The following is a 23,569-nucleotide window of genomic DNA, read 5'->3' on the forward strand; positions in this document are numbered from 1 at the left end:
ACCAAAAAAAAAAAAAAAAAAGTAGTCTGTTGAATTGACAAGTCCGGAACGCTAGATTTTGGTCGTGACTCCAAACTCCATACTAAACCTTCGGGGAAGTCTCTTACTCTGTTTGAACTATTATCTTCCCAATAAAACCATTGCTATTTCAGCTTTCAAAGTTGCACTTAAAACTTTTTACATTTATGTCCATTTTAACCGATTATATTTAGGGTTGGTTTCCTGTTTAAAGTTTTACAGCTGAGGGTAGATTCACATTACAGATGAGAACATCTGCTGTGAGTTTTCTTTTGTGATTTACTAAGCCTGATTTTCTGGGTCAAATTTTGTAAATGAGAATAGGGTCCAGAACTGACTCTATTGTGGTGCGTGGTGGCACAAGCCTGAACATCCCAGCATTCCGGAGGCTGAGGAAGAAGGATCACCGCAAGTTTGAGGCCAACCTGACTCCATAGTGGGATACATACTACATGTCTCAAAAGTTTTTTTGACCGCTTGATAAATTTTTAATATATAAAAAAGGGAAAAGTACTGTGTAGTTTAAACATGGTCAGTTTATTTTCTAATACTTCTACTTTGTTTAGATTAATACTAGTTTTCAATATGACTTAGATACGATTCTTCGGGGTTTTTAGGGGGGAGCTATAACTTTTATTACGTGCAGTTCTTTTTTTGTTTTGTTTTGTTTTGTTTTGTTTTTTTTACAGTCAACTTTTCCTGTTGCTTTTATCAGTGAAATTCTTTTTGAAGCAAGCAGCTGTTACGGTTTTTCTTTGAAGATCAAATGAATAGTGTGCAGGCAGCACCAAGACATGGCGTCTAAGCAATCCGTGCTTTTCCCATCTCATAAAAAAGCGGGTCTCTGACACTCTGTAGAGACCAGAATCCTAACCAGTAGTAATCAGTGAGGATCTGCAAAAACCAAGTGCCCTTTTTTTCAACCCAGCTCGCCCAGGACTGCTTTTCTCTTCCTCTCCACTAGAGGCGACAACCTCTTTTCAAACAGAATCTGGCTGGAGCAGGCCCGCCCAGGGGAGTGGCCCACAGAAAGATCAAAGGTTAAAAATCGTCTCAGACAAAGGTCAGTACTCAATTCCAAGGCGGGTCTGAAGTTTGTCTACTAAAAAAAAAAAAAAAAAAAAAAAAAAAAAAGAAGGTGACACCTCCCTAACGTGATCTCCAATCCCCAAACCACGCAGCTTTTACAGAGACCGGGTAGGACCCAGGTGACTTAACAGGCAGCAAGAGTGGAACAGTCGGGGACCGGAAGTGGAAGAGACCGGAAGTGGACGAGCCCGGGGCAGGGGTGAGGCTAGGCCACGCCACGCCTGCGCAGTCAGCAGGAGCGGAAGCGCGCGTGCGCAGATGGGCGGTGACGGAGTGACGTTCGGAGTGTAGGCCGCCACTCTCACGGATCCGGTTCCGCCCTCTCTCTCTCTAGCTGCCGACCCTTCGGGGCTACCGCTCGCGATCCCTTTCCCAGAGTGCCCTGCGCAGTGAAGAAGCGGCTCCCGGGGACTGGGGGCATTTTGTGTTGGTTAGAGCCGGAGTAACAAGATGGCGGCGTCGGCGGAGTGACAGGGGTCTTTCCGGGCTGGAGTCGCGGCAGTGGTGGCAGCGATCTCGCCGCCCTAATTCACCGCGCCCTTATTCCAGCCCGCGACGTTGCTGTGAAAGCGAAGCAGCGGCTGCCGCTCGGAAACATAGCCTAACCTAAGTAACAGCAAGAAACGCCTCACAAACTGCGGCCTGGCCAAAAAGAAAAGAAAAAAAATCTGACTGAGCGACGGCGATCGGGTTTCCCTTGGCGGATTCTGGGCCCTGTAACGCCAGGAAAGGCCTCCAGTTTCCAGTTCCTGCGCCGTCCTTCATAGCCGTGCTCAGTGGACGAGCCCCAGGGCCTCCGTCCTCCCCTCAGGCGTCGGGGCTCGGCCCCAGGCTCCATCTTCGTCTCCCAGCATGGCGAGCAGCAGCGGCTCCAAGGCCGAATTCATTGTCGGAGGGAAATACAAACTGGTGCGGAAGATCGGGTCTGGCTCCTTCGGGGACATTTACCTGGCGATTAACATCACCAACGGCGAGGTAACCACCCGGGGAGGGCTCGGGGTAGCACGTTGCCATCCTCGCCCCCTCCCAGCCCCCGAGCTGATCCTCATAGCTTCCCACAGAGCGCACGCACCGGGGAGGCCGCAGCCGTCCTCCTCCGCTCTCCTTCCCTAAAAGGCAAAGAACCCGGCCGGGAAGTTTTCCAGCTTGTTAAAAACGTCTCTCACATGTCCTTTGGTCAGAGAGAAAAATGTTTAAATCGTTAGGGCGAGAGGGGCCAGACTCCGCGATGCCTGCGTTTTTCTTTCCATTTAGTTCTCATCCCAGTTTGGACAGTTTCCGACCACCTAGTTCCCCCAGATCTCGCCTTCCGTTTCTGGATGCATCGTTTCCCTGCGTTTAGATTTAGAGGACGTGTGGATTTCGTCACTACCCCCCGAAGAGGCCTTTGGGGCTGGTTACCTTGCTTTTATAATTACTGCGCGAGTTTTCTCTTCCCAGCCCTCCCCTCCTGGTAGTGACAACTTGGAGCTTTGCTACTTTTCCCCTCGCCTTTCCCCAGTGACATCGGATCCGTAGGGATGTTGATGCCATCCTCCCCTGTTTCCCCTGCAGGAAGTGGCAGTGAAGCTAGAGTCTCAGAAGGCCAGGCATCCCCAGTTGCTGTACGAGAGCAAACTCTATAAGATTCTTCAAGGTGGGGTCGGCATCCCCCACATACGGTAAGGACGCGCTCCCGCGTCGGTGGCCGCGGGAGGCAGGAATGCGAAACGGGGACCCGCCGGATCCGGGTCCTGGGGTCGAGTTACTGTACTTCGGTTCCCCGGGGCCGGTGGTTTCCTGTCACCCATTAGTCACCCTAATCACTGGGTGGATTGGAGTTTGCCACTTGGTTGAAAATTTCAGCGTGCTACACAGTCCCCTGTCTTTAGCTCGCGCTGCCTTCCGTCTCCAGGAGGCTTGCGTTCGCAGCTGAGCGTGCGGGTCGTTTTAGATCCCTACGCGGAGGAGTCGGCTGCGGCTCCCTTCGCGGCGGCACCTCGGATGTTCTTAGGTTTGTCCGGAGAAGTGGATTTAAAGGTGCCCGAGCGACCCGGCTCGGCCAGTTCGGGTTGCTATTGGAGCCGGCTTGGGAAATGGCTGCTCTTTTGTTGTGTTTTTGTTCCAACATGTCTTCCTCCTCCGCTTAGAAAATGGCGGAACGACGTGACTCAATCCCGTATTCCTGCCCTTTTCTCAGGCTACAAATTATGTGTCCTTGCGTCTTCTTTTAGCAGCCCTGAGTGCATTTAACCCTTTGGAAAGCCAAGAATAAAGCGTCAGCAGGCGGTAGGGTTCAAGGAAGGAGATGACAGTTACGTTTGTGATCTCTGCAGCAGATGCAACATGAAATTGTTAAAAGTCCTTCCTATTTCTCTCAAAGGTGATACTTATCTTTTTCTTGAACAGTAATGTTTGGTAACATTAATCTGTACAAAGTTTTAAAAGGTAATGGCAAAGGCAGTTTGAGCAGCACCGGCTATGTTGAAATGTACTCAGGCCCGTTTTAAAAGAAAGTGTCACTTGACCGCAGTTTAGTAAGTAATTTTAACCTGTTGTTTTATCCACAAAACTTCACATCAGGGAAATTGTGGCATTTTCGGGGGTTGAATATTGAAACAATAGCATGATAAAGGGGGATCGAATAAAAAGATAGGATTTTTTTTGCAAATGGTTAAACTGAACCAGACTTGGTGGCACATGGCTGTACTCCTAGCATTTGGAAAGCTGAGGCAGGAGAATTGCTGGGAGTTGGAGGTAGGCCTGAGTTACAGAATGAGACCCTGCCTCAAAAAAAAAAAAAAAAAAAAGGTTAAACTGTTTTGAGTAATTTTTTGATTTAAGATTAAAGAACCTCTTTCCCAGAATAGACTAAAATGTAGCTTAAACCCTAACCGTTTTTCCAACAATACTCAAAAGTAACATTTACAAAAAGATGTAGAATGGTTGAGAATTAAGTGGAGTGATACTGCATCCCCTTCTATTTCTGTTTTTCAAGTCCCGAATTACTAATAGTATTACCTGCAATAATTCTGAAGTGGAAACAAAATGATAATGTACTTTAAAAAGTTTTAAAATATTTTTAATGGAGAAATTGGATGGATGATAGAGTGTACCAGTGATTATAAGTGATTTGGAAGAAAAGTTCAAATTTATCTTATGCAGCAAAGATTAATTTGAGATGACCTAGATTTGAGCTTTTTAATGATTCCCATCCTTAATAAAAACTTAACTGTGTAGAGAAATAAGCTCCCCCATTTGCTTTTCCATCACTGTAGTTTTTCCTAGAATTTCTTAGAAATAGAATTATACATATACTATAAGGTCATTTGTAGGTGGCACCTTTCATAATGCTTTTGAGATTCATCTGTGTTGGGAGATTTTATAAATTTCACAAATTAAGTTGGATTTAATGTATTTGAAATAATTTTCAGAAAAGCATTGAACATTTGGCGTTTTCAGGGCTAAGCCCACGTTAAGAACATGCTCCTTTATCTGGTAGCTTTTATTTCAGGACAGTACTGACCAGGCAATGAGTAATATACTGAATAAGCACACAAAAAAATGAAATTAACTTGGAAGCAGACTAATAGGTGCTTATTATAAGATGGTGAGTGCAGAGAGAGTTATGGCAGTTGTAAACTGTCTGTGGGTGGGGCTGAATAGATTCACCTGGCTTTCAATTTAAGGCTTGTTTGGGAGAGGAGATAGGATTTGAGGATCAGACTCTGAGGAAGAAAGCTTGGTGAACTGGTTTGAGAAGGTATTCAAGAATAGCATGTGGCTTCTGGGAGGAGTCTCTTAAGTCTCGATGTAATTGGACAAGGGTGGTGAAAGCATATGGAAGGGACCAGGTACATAGGAATGAAGGTGGTTCGTTGGTTTTAAAATGAAGCATGAAAGGATAGTTTTCAAGAAAGATTTACTTGAAATTATCTAGATGCCAGCCTGTTCCTTGCTTATTTGTTCCTGTTTATTTCTGTATCACCTATATGTAGAATACTTTACCCAGTAAATATTTATTTATTGTTATTAAGTTGGTTGTTTTAACTAAACAAGCAGACTGCATTATCCAGTTTTAGAAGTCTTAACACTAATTTCAAAAATGTACTTTTTTTTTGCCACATTTACCTTTTATATCCCACCACCCCACTCACACACATACGTACTCTGTTTATAGGATTTTTAAGGTACTGTACTTTGGGATATCCTAAAACGGGTTCAGTATTACCTGACCTACATAGCTGACCTGTCTATTTGGGTTCTTCCTATGTAATATGAGGGTAGAAGCCTAGTATCCAGTGTAAAAGCAAATGTAAAAGTGGCATCCAGAGTCTTGGTATTTTAAGGAACTAAATCCTAGCACCTTATGAATTGGCATCTGGAAGATCACTTAAAATCACTGTTTCTGTTACAACTCCCCCCCCCCTGTATCACTGAATTGAATTAACATGTTTTTTAAAGAAACAATTGTGGTAAGCAAAGAGTTTATCTAGGCAGTTAGGTGTTAGGACTGAACTCAAGCTCTCCCAAGTTTTAGTACTCCCTAGTGATTAGACTCAGTCTCTTAATCTCTTTGAACCTGTCAGTTTCATCTATAGAATAAAAAGGTACTGCTGTAATGATTTTCTAATTTGGTTGAGATAGTGAACAGAAAACTTTGGACTGCTTGTTTTGTTTTTTTGAGACAGGGTCTTGCTATGTAGGTCGCCCTTAAACTTGTGATCATCCTGCCTCAGCCTCCCAAGTGCTAGAATTGCATTGTAGGTGCACCCTCATGTGGCCTTAACCATGGGGTTTGTTTTGTTTTGCTTTGTTTGTTTTTGGGGATCAAACTCAGGACTTTGCACATGCAAAGCAGGCACGGTGCCACTGAGTTAAAACCCCAGCCCAATCTTCACTGTTAAGAGCAGTTTAAATTTTGTCTTTTTAGCCCTGAACATATTTTCCGTAAATAAGATTATAATACTGTTATCAGAGAAGGAAAACAGCTGAAATCATTGAGATACGAATTCAGTGTTACTGAGGACAAGATGCACAAGAAATGTTACTTTTGACTCAAAGCTTAACTCACTTTATGGTGTACTAGGGATGCTTTATATTATTATTATTTTTTGGAGTAATGCTAAGCAGCATTTTTTTTTTTTTTTTTGAGCTGGACAAAACCTGGGAGGTGTTTTGTTGTTGTTGTTTGTTTGGTTTTGGTTTTTTGAGACTTGGAACTCACTGTGTAGCCCAGGCAGCTCTCGAACTCACAGTGATCCTCCTGCCTCAGCCTCCTGAGTGCTGGGATTACAGATGTGCGCCACCACACCCGGCTAAACCTGGGAGATGTATGTAGCCTGTTTTCTCCTCATCACCATACATTACAAATTAGACTGTTGAGTCCCAGAGGTATTACTAGACTTCGCTCTTTAGAGAACCAGTATTAATTTTTAAGGCAGAGTCACATCGTGCCTGCTCACATATGCCACACCTTTCCATTCGGTTCTGGGAGAGGCCTATTTTCTTCATGCTGTGGCGCATAAACTCATACAGAGAAGCTGAAAAACTCCTACAAATGTAAGTAAACTAGGCCAGGATGTAGCTCAGCAGTCAAGTGCTTGCCTGGCATGCAGGAGGCCCTAGAATCAATCCTCAGCACTGTGAAATAAACCAAACCAAAAGCCAAATGGCAGTGACTTGTTCATTTGAATTGTTTAACTAGATGTTTATAATTTAGGTTATACCGCTCCCTTCTGAATCCTTTCTGGATTGCAGGATAACTTTTGTTGGAATGAATGAATGAATGGATTGGTTGATTGGTACCAGGGATTGAACTCGGGTCCTTGCACTTGCAATGCAGGCGAAGGAATGGAAATTATTAATTGTATCTTATTTGTAATAAAGGGCTTGTGGACGTATGTAAAGTGTATGGTTTTTACTTCCTTGGTTTCAGTCATTAGAACTAAATCATTTTGTTTCAAAATATATTTAAGTGGTACCTGAAGAATTAAGGTCTTCTCATGAGTTGTCAGTATTCAGAAGGGATGTTTACTGTCCAGAAATCTAAGATTCTCGGCACCACATACACATACACAAAATCAGGCTGGGTTGTGGCTCAGTGGGATGCATGGGTTCTGTGCCCAGCAACTCTCCCAGCCCCCAGCTCTAAAAACAAAACTAGAATTTGAAGCAAATGCTACAAATTGAGTCTTTAAAATCAATTCTTGATCAGGGTGTCATGGTCCCCACCTGATTTTAAGGCCAGCCTGGGCAACTTTTAGCAAGACCCTGTCTCAATAAAAATAGAAAAATGATCTAGGGGTGTATCTCAGTGCCCCTTGAGTTCTCCAGTACTGCAAAATAAATCAGTCTGGGAATTTAAAAGACATTTTTCTGGGGTTATATAAATGCTTCACAGCTTTTAATGAATGAATACCTTATTTAAAATTATGCCCTTTTCTGTTTCATTCCTATCAGAATCTCAGGTGGCTCGTAACGATTTTAGATGACCAATATTAGAGTTTGAACTGACACTGATTAAATTAAAATTTTTTAAAAATTAAAGTAATTTACATGCAGTGAAGTTCATCGACTTTAATGTGTGATTGATCAGTTTTGACAAATCTGTACACTGGTATGAACCACGGCTCTGTTGAGATGAGAAATAATTTCTCTCTCTCTCTCTCTCTCTCTCTCTCTCTTTTTTTTTTTTTTGTGGACTGGGGATCAAATTCGGAACCTTGTGCTTATAAGGCAGGCCCCAACACCACTGAGCTAAATCCCCGATCCAATTTTTCTTTATACACACACACACACACACACACAGCTAGTCATTGGTAAGCTACATTCTGTGACACATAAGTTTAATTTTTTTAAAAAGGTAGTTTTTTAGATCATAGTTAACAAATGGTTTTGATGTTGATTTGCTCGTATCAAAGTCCTCAGGTTAGTATTCTGTTTATCACATGAAGTACACTATAGGGTTTACCTGACAAAATAATACCCAGTGTAATTAGTATATTTTACCTTATTCTCCACCTTGAGAGAGCTGCAGTAAGGGGTGTGTTGTCATTCTTCTAATAAGGACTTTGCAAGTGCTGTACAAAAAGGTTTAGTTGAGGAGAGTATATTCTGATCCTCTGTTAAAGGGAAATGGAAAAGGAATTATATTGGGAGTCAGAGTTAGGGTTCTGTTTGTTATTCTATCTAGATTTGAACCTAGAACGAGTTCTGTAATTTTTAATGTTGGCCTTTACCTAGAAAAGAAATTTAAGACCAAATAGGTCTTGGAGATTTTAAATGCGTTACATAAATTGATGGAATCAGAATAAAAGATGCTCCTTTCATTATCTGATGCAATTACTTGTTCCAACTTTCAGGCATATTTGCCTTTGATTTATTCATAACGTTGATAAGTACTGTTAAAATAAGGGAGTGGTTAGTTGAATTCATGATGGATATTTTTTCCTTCAAACATTATCCAGGCATTGTACATAGTATCTTTTAATTATTACAACAACCTTGAGCTGAACTTGGTGGCACATGTCGGTAGTGCCAGCTCTCAGCAACTGAGGCAGGATGCTGAACTGCATAACAAAATTGTGTCTCAAAACCAAACCCAAACCAAAAAGCCCTGTAAGTTGGGGTGTCATGTAGTGTCAGAGAGGTTAATTTAGCTGAAGTCACATCATTAATGTATAATTCAAACAAATCTCTCAGCTATGCATTGGTTCCTACATTTTGCTGCACATTGGAATCACATGAAGACCTTTAGAAATAAAAAGACACTGAACTCTTACTCTGATGTTTTGATTTAATTGGTTTGGGGTATGACCTAGGTGTCACGTTTTCTAATTCTCATTTGGTGATTTTTGTTGGACAGCAGAGTTCAGATACTATTTTATCTGAATGGATGTTAACCCTCATCTTTTTGGGGGACTGCATCTCCATAAGTCTTGATTCTTAATTTACCTCTTTTATGAATTAGGAGGGTTATTATTTATTAGACCAGATCTTGCTATGTTGCCCAGTTGGCTTCAAACTCACTATCCTAGCTGCTTCAGGTTTCCACATAGCTGGAATTACAGGTATGTACCACTGCCAGGCTGTATTCTTTGATGAAACCCTAAGAAAATTACGGCTACTACACCTATTTATTGACTTTAGAAGTACATGATGAATGTACAGTTCAGTTCCTCGCTATCTTAAAGGAATATTCAGAAACTTGGTACTTCTGTATTTTTAAGTATTCCGCTAAAGCTACAAGTTGACCCCTAATTTACAAATAGAAATGTGGCTGTACTAGGTCTTTTAGCTTTGAATACTGATTAAAGGTACGACTATATCATTAAAATCTAATGTGCTTTAACTTCATAGTAGAGACATGTTATAGGGGATGATGTAGGCTTCAGTTCCTGTTAGCATCTGTAAGCTAGTATTGGCCCTTAGAAATTTCTTTTGACTGTAGATCAGTAACATCAAGAAATTGCTTCTTACAAGCAACTTTTTTACTGAATGATTTTTATTTAAAGGAGACTGAAGCATATGTAAGTATACTGTAAACTGTCCATGTTTTTCATTTGTACCATTTTTAATTGTACAATAAAGAGGTTTGCAAAACTTAAAATTGAGGTTGTCCTGTATAGTGTATGTATATATATATATCCTTTATTTAAAAGTGCTTGGAACTGAAAGTATTTCAAATTTTGGAATAATTTACATGGACTTTAGTAGTAGAATGGCTCTAGTACTCGCTTTGGCAGCACATATAGTAGTTGAATGTCCCTATTCTGAAAATCTGAATGCTATAAAATCTGAAACTTTTAGACCATCATGTTGGCACTCAAGGTTTTATGGTACTTGGAATTGAGCCCAAAGGCTCACACATGCTACATTTCCAGCATTCCACCTCCTCCCTCCCCCTTTTTAAATTTTGAGACAGGGTCTCATTTGCCCAGGCTTGCCTCCATCAGCCTCCTGGGTAGCTGGGATTACAGGCATGTGTTGCCTATTTGACTACAAAAAAAATTATGAGTTTTGGATTTTTGGATTAGAGTTGTTCAGTCTATTTCAGCTCAAGTGAAGTTGTTCCAAGTTCTTAACTTCTGCTATACTTCCCTACAGTGATAAACCCTTCTGTCTTCATGGTGGCATTTATGGAAAGAGGAATGTGAGGTCTGATTTAGAGCTACTTTGTTGGAAAGTAGTAGCATGAAATTTTTTGCAGATTGTTCTTTGGTTTTTTGCTGTTGTGTTTCGTTTGGTTTGGTTTTTTGAGGCAGGGTTTCACTTTGTAGTTCAGACTGCTCTGGAACTCACTGTGTAGCCCATGCTGGTCGCAAACTCACGTGGATCCTCCTGCCTCAGCCTCCTGGAGTGCTGGGATTACAGGCGTGTACCCCCACACCCAGCCTGCAGATTTTGTTTTAAATTTCAGATTTTTTTAGAGACGTGTCTACTAATACATTGTCCTTGATAACAGTTGAAATAAGTCATAATTTGACTAGTTCATATTTTTGCGTGAATACAATACTTTTTTCCATTGCTTTACTGTGTGCTTTATTATTGATTAATTGGGTTGTGTTTGGATTCACGTGATTGAAATTATTTTCACTCCCAAGTTATGAGAATATTAGTATTCATAGTTTTTTTTTTTCTTCATACATTTTAGGTATACAGTACAGTTATATTCATTATTGGGATCTTGCACCTTTACATGACAGGTCTTGGTTCTCATTTTTTCCCCTTGTCCCTGACCTCCCTCTCCCCCTCCTCCCAGTATGCACAGTTTTAAACCTTTATAATATTAATACTCAATATCCCTTTTATGGAAATGTTGGCTTCTTTTTAATGAAAGCTGTGATTGATGGTTGAGACTGTCTTGTTGACGTAACATGCTTTACAACACTTTGTAATAAGTATTTCATTCAGCTTCTGTATGTGTTATGCATGTATATGAGTATGCCAACTATGCCAGCAGTCTAAAATACTGGGCACATTTCAGTGAAGAGTCAGAAATTTTGTGAGGCTTAAATTTTGAGCATCTGCCGTGAGTCTGAGTTATGACAATGGTAAATTTGTCTCCTGCTGAAAACTAGGAGGAAAGATACTAAATCTCAAACTGAGGACATGTTTCCTTGATATCAAGGGAATAGTGTGTTGAGCGTGGTATTTCCTTAGTATCAAATGGTTAGTGTTTTGAGTGTCAGCCTCAAACAGGACTTGGAAACATTTTAGAGATTAACTTCAATGGCCAGGGCATTGCGTCCTCTTCAGGCTTTGTTGATGTGAATCCTGCAAAGTCAGCATTTGTCAAACCTTAGCCGTGGACAGAGCTTGTTAAAAAAGCAAATTTCTCCACCTTATATCCATATTTGTTTGGCCAGTTCTAGAATGGGGAGGAAGAGTCTCTTATTTCTGATAACTGTTCCAAGTAATTTCTTCAAAAGACCAGAGAACCACTTTGAGAAATTCTGTACTGAGGTTTAGTGGTCCATTGTATTAAACTATTAGTAATAGCAAATTTTGCTAACAGCTGTGGTTATTGTAGAAAATTTTATCATCTCTTGGTAGCAATTTATATACATTATTTGCTTTTTATAGTAAAATGAAAATCCCTTATTTGTGTGCTGCTTTGTAATTTACCAGGTACTTTTACATAAACTACCTCATAATTACCATAACACCTCTTAGTAGGTAGATAGGGCTGAATAAAGAAATCTTAAGGGGCTAGAGGTATGTAAATCAGTGACAGGAGTGCTTTTATCTGGCATGCACAAGCTTTGGGTTTAATCTCCAGCATCACCAGAAGAAAAGGAACAGAAAATAAGGAAAAATGAACCACTGAACTAAATCCCCACCCTTTGTTTTTAATTTTCTGATCACTGAAGTGAAGGGCTTATTTTCATGAGTAATGCCTAAGTTCCTTATTAGTCCAGGTTTGTGTAGAATTCGTAGATATTCATGTATTCTTTCAGACTGTATGGATCCTTTCTAATAGATTGTGTTGGCTTTGATTTTTCTGCTTGCCATATCTTAATATAACGTTACTGGTCTGGGCCTTGTATCCTTTCTCCTGTACTTGCAACTTAAAAATTGCATCAAGCTTTAAAATAGTTAATTGTTTTCTCATTGTATTCATTTTCTGTCCTAATACAGAGAATTTGAGTTAATTTTATCCTGTATGCTTTTCAGATGCTGTTTGTTTCACATACTTAGCTCTATTTAAACGGGGTTTGATAAGCAAATTAATATAGGACAAGGGGAATGTTCATACTTGTTCTTTTCTCTCTTTCTTTGTGCTGGAAATTGAACCCAAGGCCTTGCAAGAATAAATATTTTTATGTGCCTATCCTATTTTCTCACTTTGAGGGGAGGCAAATCATTTGACCCTTGAGAATTTGAGGAAGTTGCAAAGGGGGCCCAATTTTGATATATTGTAAGTAGAAAGGTTGTTTTGGAATGTGTTGAACTTAAGGTGACCGGGCTGCCAGGCTTGATGGTAGATACATGAGGCAGAAGGATAGTAAGTTGGAGCCTATCCTGGGCAACTTAGCATCTTAGCGAGATCCTGTCTCAAAATAAAAATGTTTTAAATGAGCTATGGCTGTAGCTCAGTGTGAAGGTCCTGGGTATCATCCCAAACCCTGCAAGAAAAGGAGGTGAGAGCTTGTTGAATGAACAGCTCTGGGAAAGGCTTAGCAATATTTAAAAAATTGAATTAGTGTATCTAACATTTCTTGAAATCATATGAGAATTCTTTTTGCGTTGATAGCGTCTTTTAAACCTGATTTTTCCAGTTCTTTGCAGTAGCCAAGTAGCCCCAAATAGAATTATCTCTAGTGAAAATGGTCTCAATCCCAAATACTTCAGGGGTCAGGGATTTAGCTCAGTGGTGTCATCTCCTGCCTGGCAAGCGCAAGGTCCGAAGTTCAATCCCTGGTACAAAAATAAAAAAAAAAAAAAAAAAAAAAAGAACCAAATACTTCAACAGTATTTCTGCAAGTTTTTAATTTGATGGTGTTTTATTCTTGTGTTAAAAACATCCAAAGGAGTATGAGTAAAAAATTAAGTTACTGAACTTTTTAAATCTAAATTGTATTTTAAATATGAAGTTGTAAGCAAGAGGGAAATGGTTTGCTCAGTTTTCTGGTAGAAGGAGGGTTTAAGCTTCGATCATAAAATTTTAGGTGTCTTATATTCAAAGTAAAATGAAGGGAATGAAGTGAAAGAACAGATATGGACAAGGAACCTTGAAGAAAATGAGTTACACATAGCACCCTTGTTTATGAAGACTTAACAAAAATCCAGAAGAAATGAACCCTCTTTAGTCAGGTGTCAAGTTCTCCTCCTTTAAGAGCACTGAGGAGTTAGCATGAATCAAAATGTAGTTGGACCTGCCTTACATTTTTGGTACCTCTTTCTTGATGAATGCCATTAATAAGATGGAGTTTAATGAGTGCTGATAGTTGATAGTTGATAGTTTAATGAGTGCTAAATACCTGACCTTCCAGAAGTAATCAAAAAAATGAATGCAATACCAGAAAGATAGGTGACTTTTGAAATTGGTGTTTAAATTGAGAATAGAGAGTATCCTGAAACCTGTTGATTTAGGAGGATGAGGTTGGAGTACCACTCAAAAAAAAATTTAAAAAAAAAAAGCCAACATGTCATGATTACAGTAAACAACAGGAATTAAAGGGATATAGGAAAATGTAAACAAGAATTGCCTATAGGTAATTTCTTTGCCCTGCATAGTTTGGGTGTTAAGGATGGAAAGAAGGTCTATGATTTTGAGGTATAGCTCGGTATTATGAATGACAAAGTTGTACTATTAATGCCACACAGAAATATTAGTGTATAGGAACATTAAAAGGAATTCCGGGAAAAGAGAACAAGGTGTCTGGAATGGTTAGAATTCAAGAGAGGAAAATGGAACTACCCTGTAAAAAGGAACATAAAAGATGGATGATGGGGTGGGGGATTTAGCCTGTCTTGCAGCATAATATGGTCCTGAGTTCGATCCCCAGTACGGGATAGATGATGATAAAATGTTGAGAGTCTTAAGTTTAAGAGATGGATCTGGAGAATTTCTTACGGCTATGAAAATTAAATGTGTTCCAGCACCAATTCAGTGTTTATACTTTTTAGCTGTTCAGTGGAGACACTCTTTTTACATTAATAACCTAAAGATGGAAAAGATAGATGGTATAGAACAGTGAGGGCAAACTTTTTTGAGCTTTCAGTGATTAAAAAAAAGCCTACTGTGGCATGCATGATATAGGTTCACCACCAGTAGTATTGGAAAAGACTGGGTTTTTGAGACAGGGTCTCACTCTGTATCCAGTCTGGCCTTGAACTTGCAGTGACCATCCTGCTTTGACCTCCTGAAGGTGAGATTACAGGCGTGTACCACTTCTACCCTTTTGTGTATGCATGTATGCATGTTCAAATTCCAGGCTGGTCTGGAACTTGTGGTCTCAAGTGATCCTTCTGCCTTTGCCTCCCAAATGGCTGGGGTTTAGGTTCCTGGCACTGCAGTCAGCTAAAACTGTCACTTTTGAAGCTGTGGAATTAATTACCTGGCTTATTTGATTCAAAGACAAGTAATTCTTTCTTCCTTATGATGTTACACCATACATTGAGTGCAGGAAGTGTTTGTGCACTCCTTATTTTTTTTATTCATCTACTAAATCAGGTACTCCCTATTCTTTTGAAGCTTCTAATAGCTAATTTTCATTCAGCAAATAATGATTATTTCCTGTGTGTAAAAAATTGGATGCTGGAAATACAGGGTTATGACAAGGTAAACAAAATGTCTGTGCCTATGAGGCTGATAACCTGAAATGGAGGACCTACATTGTTACCATTCTTCGCTCTTGTGTCCTTAATAGTGATTGAACCAGTGCTACACCTGTTTGAGTACGTCCATATGAATTGCATATTGTAAGAATTACACTGACTGTTCTTGGAAGTACACGGTCTCATAGCAATAAATAATTTCATTCATTTTCTAAGATACTTTTTTTTTTTTTTTTTTTTTTTTTTTTTTTTTTTTAATGGTTTTTTGAGACAGGATCTCACAGTGTAATGTAGTCTGGCCTTGAACGCACTAAGTACTCCCAGGCTGTCTTGGAACTCATGGTGTTCCTTCTGCATCAGCTTCCTGAGTGCTGATTACAGGTGTGTGCCACCACACCAAGCAGATGTTTCTATTTTAGTAATGAAGGTGAGGGATTTAGCTCAGTGTTTCACAGCCTGCCTCACAAGCACAAGGTCCTGAGTTCAGTCCCCAATACCAAGAAAAACGACATTTTTGTAAGGAGATTTTTCAGAGAAACAGAAACGCTAACTTGCAATCTTAGCTATATACACAACTCTCCCTTTTTTGTTGTTGTTCAGCCTAGGCGCCACTAAGCTGTATTCCAACCCCTATAAAACACTACTTTTCATTGGTCCCCATGTCATTGTTACTTCTTCCTCTTTTCCAATTTATATCTCATACTGGTGTTGAGAATAATGCTAAAACATGATTTTTATTATATTCCAGCTACAAACTAGTAGTACAGAGTATAAATCTCTTTAGCTTTATGTTTGAGACTTTAACATTAGCTTCAGGCTGTCTACCACTTTAACTCTTCTATGGGAACCCATGGTCCAAAATGGTTTTTTGTTGGTTTGGTTTGGGTTAGGTTGGCTTTGAGACAGGGTCTCTCTATGCAGTTCAGGCTGGCCTGGAACTGTGGTAATCTTTCTGCCTCGGCCTCCAGAGTTCCGGGATTTACAGGCATGTGCTAGCATGTCCTTTTCTGCCTTCTCGGTCAATATATATCCACCCTTGAGTATCTGCCTAGCAGTAGACAATTTTCACAATACTTTTTTAGACTTGTTTAATTTCTGTTGATCTTTCATCTGAATTCTCTTAGCATTTTTGGTTGCCTCTTTTGATTTGAGCATATATCTCATTTTGCATTTGTGCTTTTGTGTATTAATTTTTAAACTAGTTTTAATTTGGATGTTAGTTTAGAGGAAGGGAGAGCAGAGAGGTGGCCCTGACTTTCTTTTAGCATATTCTTTGGACTTAAGTTACCTTCTTTAATATTCAAAGTAAGTTAAGATTATTTTTATTAATTGTGAACTGACTCATTCTTCAGCCTACTTGTAAATAGCACTGAATAAATAAAAATATTGATTTAAAACAAATAGAAAATGAGACCCCTGAACATTTTTTTAAACTTTCATATCTATTAACATAATCAGGGGGAAGAATGCAAATTTAAACTTTTTTTTATTAATCTTACTAGTAATCTGAATCCACAATATGCACATCACTTCAGGCTGCGGATTTAGCTCAGTGGCACTTGCCTGCCTCACAAGCACAATGTCCTGAGTTGAATCCCCAGTACCAAAAAAAAAAAAAAAAAGTACATCACTTGCACAGTACACCCAGTAGCAACACATCACATACTTGACATAAAAGAAGTTTTATAAAGGTGAGTCCAGATTGAAGGCAGCTAGAAAGTGGAGGAGTGAGGTTTCTATGTTAATATAGTTCAGATTATCTGCACAAAGGATAGTCAGATTCTGTAAAACAGTATAGTAAGCTCTTTGCAATCAGATATAAACACCAAGTAACACTACATGAATATTGTATTGTCAGGGGGTTAAAGGAAGATACAGGCAATAGTCAGTGAGGGGAATTATGTGAAATGGAAGACCTGTGGGATAGCTACATAAGAAAGATTTCTTTGGTATCAGGATCTTTTGAGGCTAGGATTGGAAGTAGAGAGGAGTTTAGAATGGGAATGGAAAATAGGAGGTGATAGTAGAAATTAAGAGTAGGATTTGAAAAGCAAATCATCCCTGGCTCCTATTTCATGTATAATAATATTCTCAATACATGTTAGCCCAGGTAGAAAACACAGATGGAGAGAGCGGAGTGTTAACTTTAGAGAAGTAAGGTATATATGCTCCTTGAAATCTAAAGGAATCATAAAAGATAAAAACATCTGTTAAGTTTAAAGAGATAAAAGTACCAGTCTTTGTAGAGCAGAAAGACCTAGTTATTTTTAAGTTGCATAGAAATGAGACATGGTCTTTTGAGAGTTGACTTATTCTTGCTTTCTCTTTGGCCTATTTGACTTTTCTGTCTTCCCATCATTTTTTTTAATGCACTTTCTGAATTTGTTCTCATTTTCTTAAAGACCTGGGTAAGTTAGATTTGTATTAAAAATTTGCTATAATTCAAGCTTGGTGTAGTGGCACATACCTGTAATTCTCACACCCACCTGGTTGAGGCCAAGAGGATTGTGAATTGAAGGCCAGCCTGGGCAAGACTCCATCTCAGAACATATATAAATTACAGACGTTACTGACAACTCTCTATCATAGATTTGTGGCTTCAGTTAAGTAAAACAGAGGAAAAAGGAAAGGAGAACACAACTTACTTGTATACTGTGTTTAGTGGCAGTTTTCCATGTTGTATGTCTGACAAGTAGTTCTCAAGAATGGTTGAAGTGGCACACCTCTGTGATCCCAGCTACTGGCAAATTTGAGGCCAGACTAGGTAGGCAATTTAAACTTATTTATTTATTTATTTATTTTTTTAATGTCTAGAGTTGTAGCTCAGCTGTGTATGCTCACCTAGCATGAGCAGGCCCTGGGTCCAATACCAGATAACACAAGAAAACCAAATGAAGCAAAAGTGACAGGAATGAATTTGAACTAAGTTTATTCTCCTTAATATATTTTATTTTCAACATAAGATTCTAGGGAAAAGGGCTGAATTAAAGGTTTATATTTATTTTTTATCTCGGATACTAGGTTTGAAGTTCTTGCAGTTCTGGTAGATTCCACCAAGGGATAATGGTAGTGGCTGTCCAGAACAATGAGTTAGAGTAGATTGTCTTTTGATCTGGTTCGGTTTGTTCTTTTGTAATGCTGAGGCTTCATGAATGCTAGGCAGGTACTCTACCACTGAACTACATTGGCAGTCCTAGATGACTTTTTAAAAGATGAAATACCAGAATATCACACGTAGCTAACTACATTTTCTAGAAAATTAAATTAAAATATTAAATTCTCATACTCTTGTCTCTTTCTCTCACTCTCGTTTTTTTTTTGGTACCAGGTATTGAACTCAGGACCTTGTGCTTGCAAGGCAGGTGCAGCACCACTGAGCTAAATCCCCGGCTCTAAATTCTCATACTCTTAATTTTGATTTTTTTTTAATTAAACTTAACATTTATCAGTAAAACAGTATGTTAGAGCAAAATCTTCAAAAAGAAATAATGGATCAAGCAGTTTCCTGACTGGCATTTGCTATGCTTTTGGCATGGGTTTCAAAAAAGCCTTTTCCTTTTTGAATACTAATAAAACAAACTTTCAGCTATGGTAAATCTTGATACCATTTCCAGTTCTTACTGGAATTTACAGAAGAAATTAGCCCAGTTTAAATTTTACAACCATTTGTTCTTTTTGGTTTTTTAAGACAGGGTCTCACTATGTAGTTGAGACTGACCTGGAACTAGCTGTGTAGCCCAGGCTGGTCTGGAACTCACAGCGATCCTCCTGCCTCAGCCTCCCGAGTGCTGGGATTACAGGTGTGTGTGCCACCACACCCAGTTGTACTTTTTATTTTGAAACAAAGTCTTGCTAAGTTGCTCAGGCTAGCCTCAAATTTGTTCTCCTACCTCAGCCACCCAAGTAGATGAGATTATAGGTGTGTATATTGTACTGGGTATCTCCAACCATTCGAGCAGAATTTGTCATGTAGATAAGTTTGAAATACAAGGGGATGCTCATAAACATCAAAATTTGAAATCACTTATTGTGATGATTCCTAGTCGTTGGGGTATAAATAACATTAGTGGTCCTTGAGATATTGGTGATGATAAATCATATATTTGTAATACTGCAGCACTGAATAATTAAAACATTCTTGGCAAAAAGCAAGTAACTGTCATCTATGTGAGTTTAATAGTGGTTGCTTGCTGTAAATATGTGGCTCCTTTTTTAAAAAAGAACAATCATTAAGTATAGTTTTGTGGAAAGGGAAACCAGGAATATGATTTTAAAAAGGGTGTGCTTTCTGAAACATTTTGGAGTGACTGCTGTAGTGCTTATTTCTTCAGTTAGGAAGTAGATCCAGGTGAGATTAAGCAATTTGCCTAAAGTCACAGAACTTTGATGGAAGATGGGTATAGATATCATCTGCTCTTAACACTCCCTTCTTTTTTTCACTTTTGTTTTGTTAGATGGTATGGCCAGGAAAAAGACTATAATGTGCTAGTCATGGACCTACTGGGACCCAGCCTTGAAGACCTCTTCAATTTCTGTTCAAGAAGGTTCACAATGAAAACTGTACTTATGTTAGCTGACCAGGTATGTGAAATTTTGGCAAAAATAAAAACTGAAAATACTATTACTGATATTTCATGAATTAGAATATTATCCGTGTTTCACTGTTTAACTTTTTAGGAAAAGCAGAAGAGATTGTGTACCACTCTTCTATAACTTACAAATTTTTGAGAAAAGAGAGGCACTAAACTAAGAGTTTTTTTTCACTAAGTGGAGGGTAGGATGCAGCCCCCCCCACCACCATCAAATCAGGGCCTTGTGCTTGCAAGGCAGGTGCAGCACCACTGAGCTAAATCCCTGGCCCTGTATACTTCTTGAAGTAATGAATTCTTAACCACTAGTAGTACTGAAGCAGGACTCAAAAAGATTTTCACTTGTCATGCATTAGATTCATGCATTATATTTTAGTTTAATTTTAAGAAAATGAGGAATAGTTTTTAAAAATTATATGATAGGGAACTAGGGTGTCAGAAACAGACCTAATGAGGCCTACATTAAGAAATGGGTAAATACGGGGCCGGGGATTTAGCTCAGTGGTCCCGCCGGCTGTCTCACAGGCGCAAGGACCCAAGTTCATTCCCGGAACCAAAAAAAAACTACAAACACAAAGAAATGGATGGGTAAATATCAAGGAACTTTTAATTTTGATCAAGACCTTTTATGGGCAGGAAAACATTAGAGAGCAGTGCTCATTTTTAGTTTTCAACTCTGATTCCCTAGGATTTTAAAATCTATATATCCGGGGGAGTGGGGACAAATGTCCTACTGAGAAGAAAAAGAACATATGGATGGAAAGATAATGTTAACAGGTTTTAGATATGGAGTGCATTTTAAAGTACAACTTAGTGTCTTATAGAAAAGGTAGACATACTTAAAAATTTAAAAAGTCAAAACTTTTATAAGCAAGATTCCGAAAATAGCTAAAAGATATTTTTTAAAATTAAAATCTGTTTACATAATAGATCAAAGGTTGTTGTATGCAGAGAACTCTAAAATTGAAAGGCATTTGAATGTTATCAAAATGAAAAGTATATATACACTTCAACCCTTGTGATTTTGTTAGATTTGTAATCATAGCAATAATAACACTAGTAGTTAAGAATATATAAATATGTGTTGATAGTATTGTTGATTATGGGGAGAAAAACTGGAAACTAGGAGAATAACTAGAGAAAACATCTGTACTATAAAATATTTAATAGCCATTAAAAAGGATATTACAAAGCTGAGTGTAACTCAGTAGTAGGATGTGTTCTTAGCATGCATGAGGCCCTGTGTGTGGATGTGGAATACTTTTTAAAATATCCCTAGCACCAAAAATAATGATTAGAGTATATGTCTTGACATAATTTCCAAGATAATAAAGAAAGCTTGTTAGAATGACATGTTAATATGAGCATGGAGAAGAGCCAGAAGAGTTTTGTTTTGTTTTGTTTTTAATGCACAAGGAAAGAAACCTGACATCTAGGTAGGTATCTCTATATATAAAACGTGTTTTATGTTGTAGCTACCAACTTCCAGGAATGAGGGGTGGAACATTAAAATATCACAAATTTTAAGTCCAGCCCGGGCAGCTAGTGACTTAGTGAGACCCTTTCTCAACACAATAAAGGGGTTGGGAGGAGCACCAAACATAGCACAGTATGAAGACACTAGATTCAATCTCCAGGATGGGGCAGAGGGAGTGGGAGATAAATAGAGTGCTTCTCAGTTTGAGGTGACAAGTTACTTACAGCTAAATTTGTTGGTTGGTCAGCACTCCTCCTAAGTACACCTACATATGATTGAAAGAATGGTATGGAGGGCCAGGGATTTAGCTCAGTGGTTCTGCTGCCTGCCTCACAAAAAAGCACAAGGTCCCGAGTTCGATCCCTGGTACCAAAAAAAAAGAAGGAGAAGAAGAAGAAGAGAATGGAAATAGGCCTTAGTTATTACTGCGTTTTTTGTATTGGCAATCCATCCCAGGGCTTTGCACATGGTAAACACATTGAGGTGTACCATTCCCCCTACTGAGCTATTTTAACACAGGTTACCTACTCTATTTAATTCATTGTGACAAGTTAAACAATTCCAAATGTATTTCTTTTATAATTCGAATGTCACAAACAGCAAGCCTTTCAAGTTGGACTTGTCTTTAATCATTAATACTGAAAGAATAAGCCAAAGGGCATTATATGAGGTGTGGTAGAAATATATGGTGAATATTTAAATGTCTTTAAAACTTTACAATAAAAGATACATTGCCATTAATCTCCCTCAGAATACTTCCCTTTGATTCCGATATACTTATCCCATTGTTCTTGCCATTTCTGAAGCAGTTCTGGAAGTCCTCTTTGGTGTCTATGTGAGCTGAGATCAAAAATATGGTGAATGTGGGTCCCATGTGCCATCACACAGAAAGGCAGACTTGCAAAAACATTATATTGTGTCCTTATTCACCAGATATGGCACTGCATCTTTTTCTGGCTGTTGCCCAAAGTCTAAAAGGGACCATGAATGGTAATTGTTCTGAATTGGTTTGTGATTGAGGCCGACACGGGAGCACTCCTGAAGATGCTCAAGAAAACCAAATTCCAGAACTGCTTCAGAAAGTGGCAAGAATCGTGGGATAAGTGTTCAAAGAAAGAAGAAAGAATTTTGAGGATTGATAGTGATTCTTTTACTATAATAAAACTTTTCAAAGTTTTTAAGCATTTCTTTGGTTTTTGATCATACTTTATGCTTAGCTATCCAGCACACTAGATACGTGTTGAATTTTTGTTTTTTGCATTTAATATTTTCTAATGCTGTCATTGTGAACTCTTAATTAAACTGTGGAAATACTTGGGGAAGAAATGTGTTGCTTTTTATCACTTAACTCATTTATCTCCCTTTTTTTTCAGATGATCAGTAGAATTGAATATGTGCATACAAAGAATTTTATACACAGAGACATTAAGCCAGATAACTTCCTAATGGGTATTGGGCGTCACTGTAATAAGGTTAGTCAAATGCTCTTTGCATGAAAGAGAATAATATTGACAAGAGTTGCTTTGGAAAACTTTCCAATCCTAAGCCATAGTAAATTGAATTTGCTGTTGATAATTGCTTTTAAAGATTGTGCTAGAAGGATAATTGGCCAGCTCTATTAACTTAGTAACTTGAAATATATTCTCTCCAACTTACCCAACCAACATTGGGTATCTATATGGAAATATTTAAAATTCCAAGGGCTTTGTAATGAAGTATAATCAACTGTTATTTAAATATAGAAGAGTTGTATCTATTTTTCATTCACTTGAATAGTGAAAACCTCCATATATACTTCTCATCCTGTATGCTCAAAGAACAGATTTTAACTTTGGCTCTAAAGTGTGAGTTTTTTGTCATATATGTGCTTGTGCCAGTGTGGCAACCACTGACCCATGTGTCACCATGGAGTTAACATTTGCTGACTGAGCATGGTTGATACTGAGAATTCCTCAGTCCTTGGATTTGTGTATTTAAAAGGATAATTTTTGGGCCCGCTTCAAAAGTAGTTTATAGTTTTTTACTTGTGTGCCAAGTTGGGTGAATCCCTCTACCTCTACCTCCCTTAAAGGAAAATGTAGACAAGTAAAATGAATTTATTTTTAAATTTATACGGCAAAACTAGTGCTAATTGGGGTCTCTTAGGATGGTCTAGCCTATGGGGTGGTTGGGTTGTGGTTAGTGACGCATGATTGCAGATAGAAACTAATTGTGTTGAATTTTTTTTCTGCAATGATTAGTTTTATTGAGTGAATTGCTTTCTTTATCCATTCACTGTTGAGCTCGGGCAGACAGGCAGCATTGGCAATGCCCTAAGCATGTTATGATCTGATGATCTGATAGAAATTCTCAACTTCAGGACAACTTGGGGGCTTTTTGTTTTTGTGGGGTTTTTTATTTTATTTTGTTTTGTTTTTGGAAGGAAGATTCACATTTGTTTTATTAAACTATTTTAGGGAATGTTTGATGTTTTTAGATCCAGCTATAAATGTTTACCTTCGTTTGCCTGTATGAATGCCAACTTGGAGCCATTACCATTAGAATTGGTGTTATTTGTTAATGTGTGAGATGTTAATGTTGGTCTGACCAAGTTTCAGGAATTTAAATATTTTATTGAGCTTTTATTAATGAA

At 38.6% G+C, this 23,569-nt stretch overlaps 1 protein-coding gene and 1 long non-coding RNA gene across 6 annotated transcripts in view; both read left to right on the forward strand.

Annotated features, from left to right (window-relative positions):
- Window positions 1-1,020, forward strand: part of LOC117287121 — a 6,834-nt gene extending 5,814 nt beyond the window's left edge. Inside the window, exon 3 of the long non-coding RNA XR_004518314.1 lies at window positions 947-1,020. This is a non-coding gene — a long non-coding RNA (uncharacterized LOC117287121). The remainder of the gene's footprint in view (window positions 1-946) is intronic.
- Window positions 1,021-1,345: 325 nt separating this feature from the next.
- Window positions 1,346-23,569, forward strand: part of Csnk1a1 (casein kinase 1 alpha 1) — a 41,048-nt gene continuing 18,824 nt past the window's right edge. For 2 of the 5 annotated variants that reach the window (XR_780820.3, XM_010627140.2), the window contains exons 1-4: window positions 1,346-2,082; window positions 2,662-2,768; window positions 19,326-19,452; window positions 22,311-22,409. Coding sequence is in view for 3 of the 5 variants with exons in the window: in XM_010627140.2 (XP_010625442.1) it covers window positions 1,960-2,082; window positions 2,662-2,768; window positions 19,326-19,452; window positions 22,311-22,409 (456 nt within the window). In the remaining 2 variants the exon portion in view is untranslated. The remainder of the gene's footprint in view (window positions 2,083-2,661; window positions 2,769-19,325; window positions 19,453-22,310; window positions 22,410-23,569) is intronic. The other 3 variants (XM_010627141.3, XM_010627143.3, XR_780821.3) reach the window with 2 other exon arrangements.

This window comes from Fukomys damarensis, unplaced genomic scaffold, assembly GCF_012274545.1.
Source record: "Fukomys damarensis isolate Sample0158 unplaced genomic scaffold, DMR_v1.0_HiC HiC_scaffold_3, whole genome shotgun sequence".
Classification (NCBI taxonomy): Eukaryota; Metazoa; Chordata; class Mammalia; order Rodentia; family Bathyergidae; genus Fukomys; species Fukomys damarensis.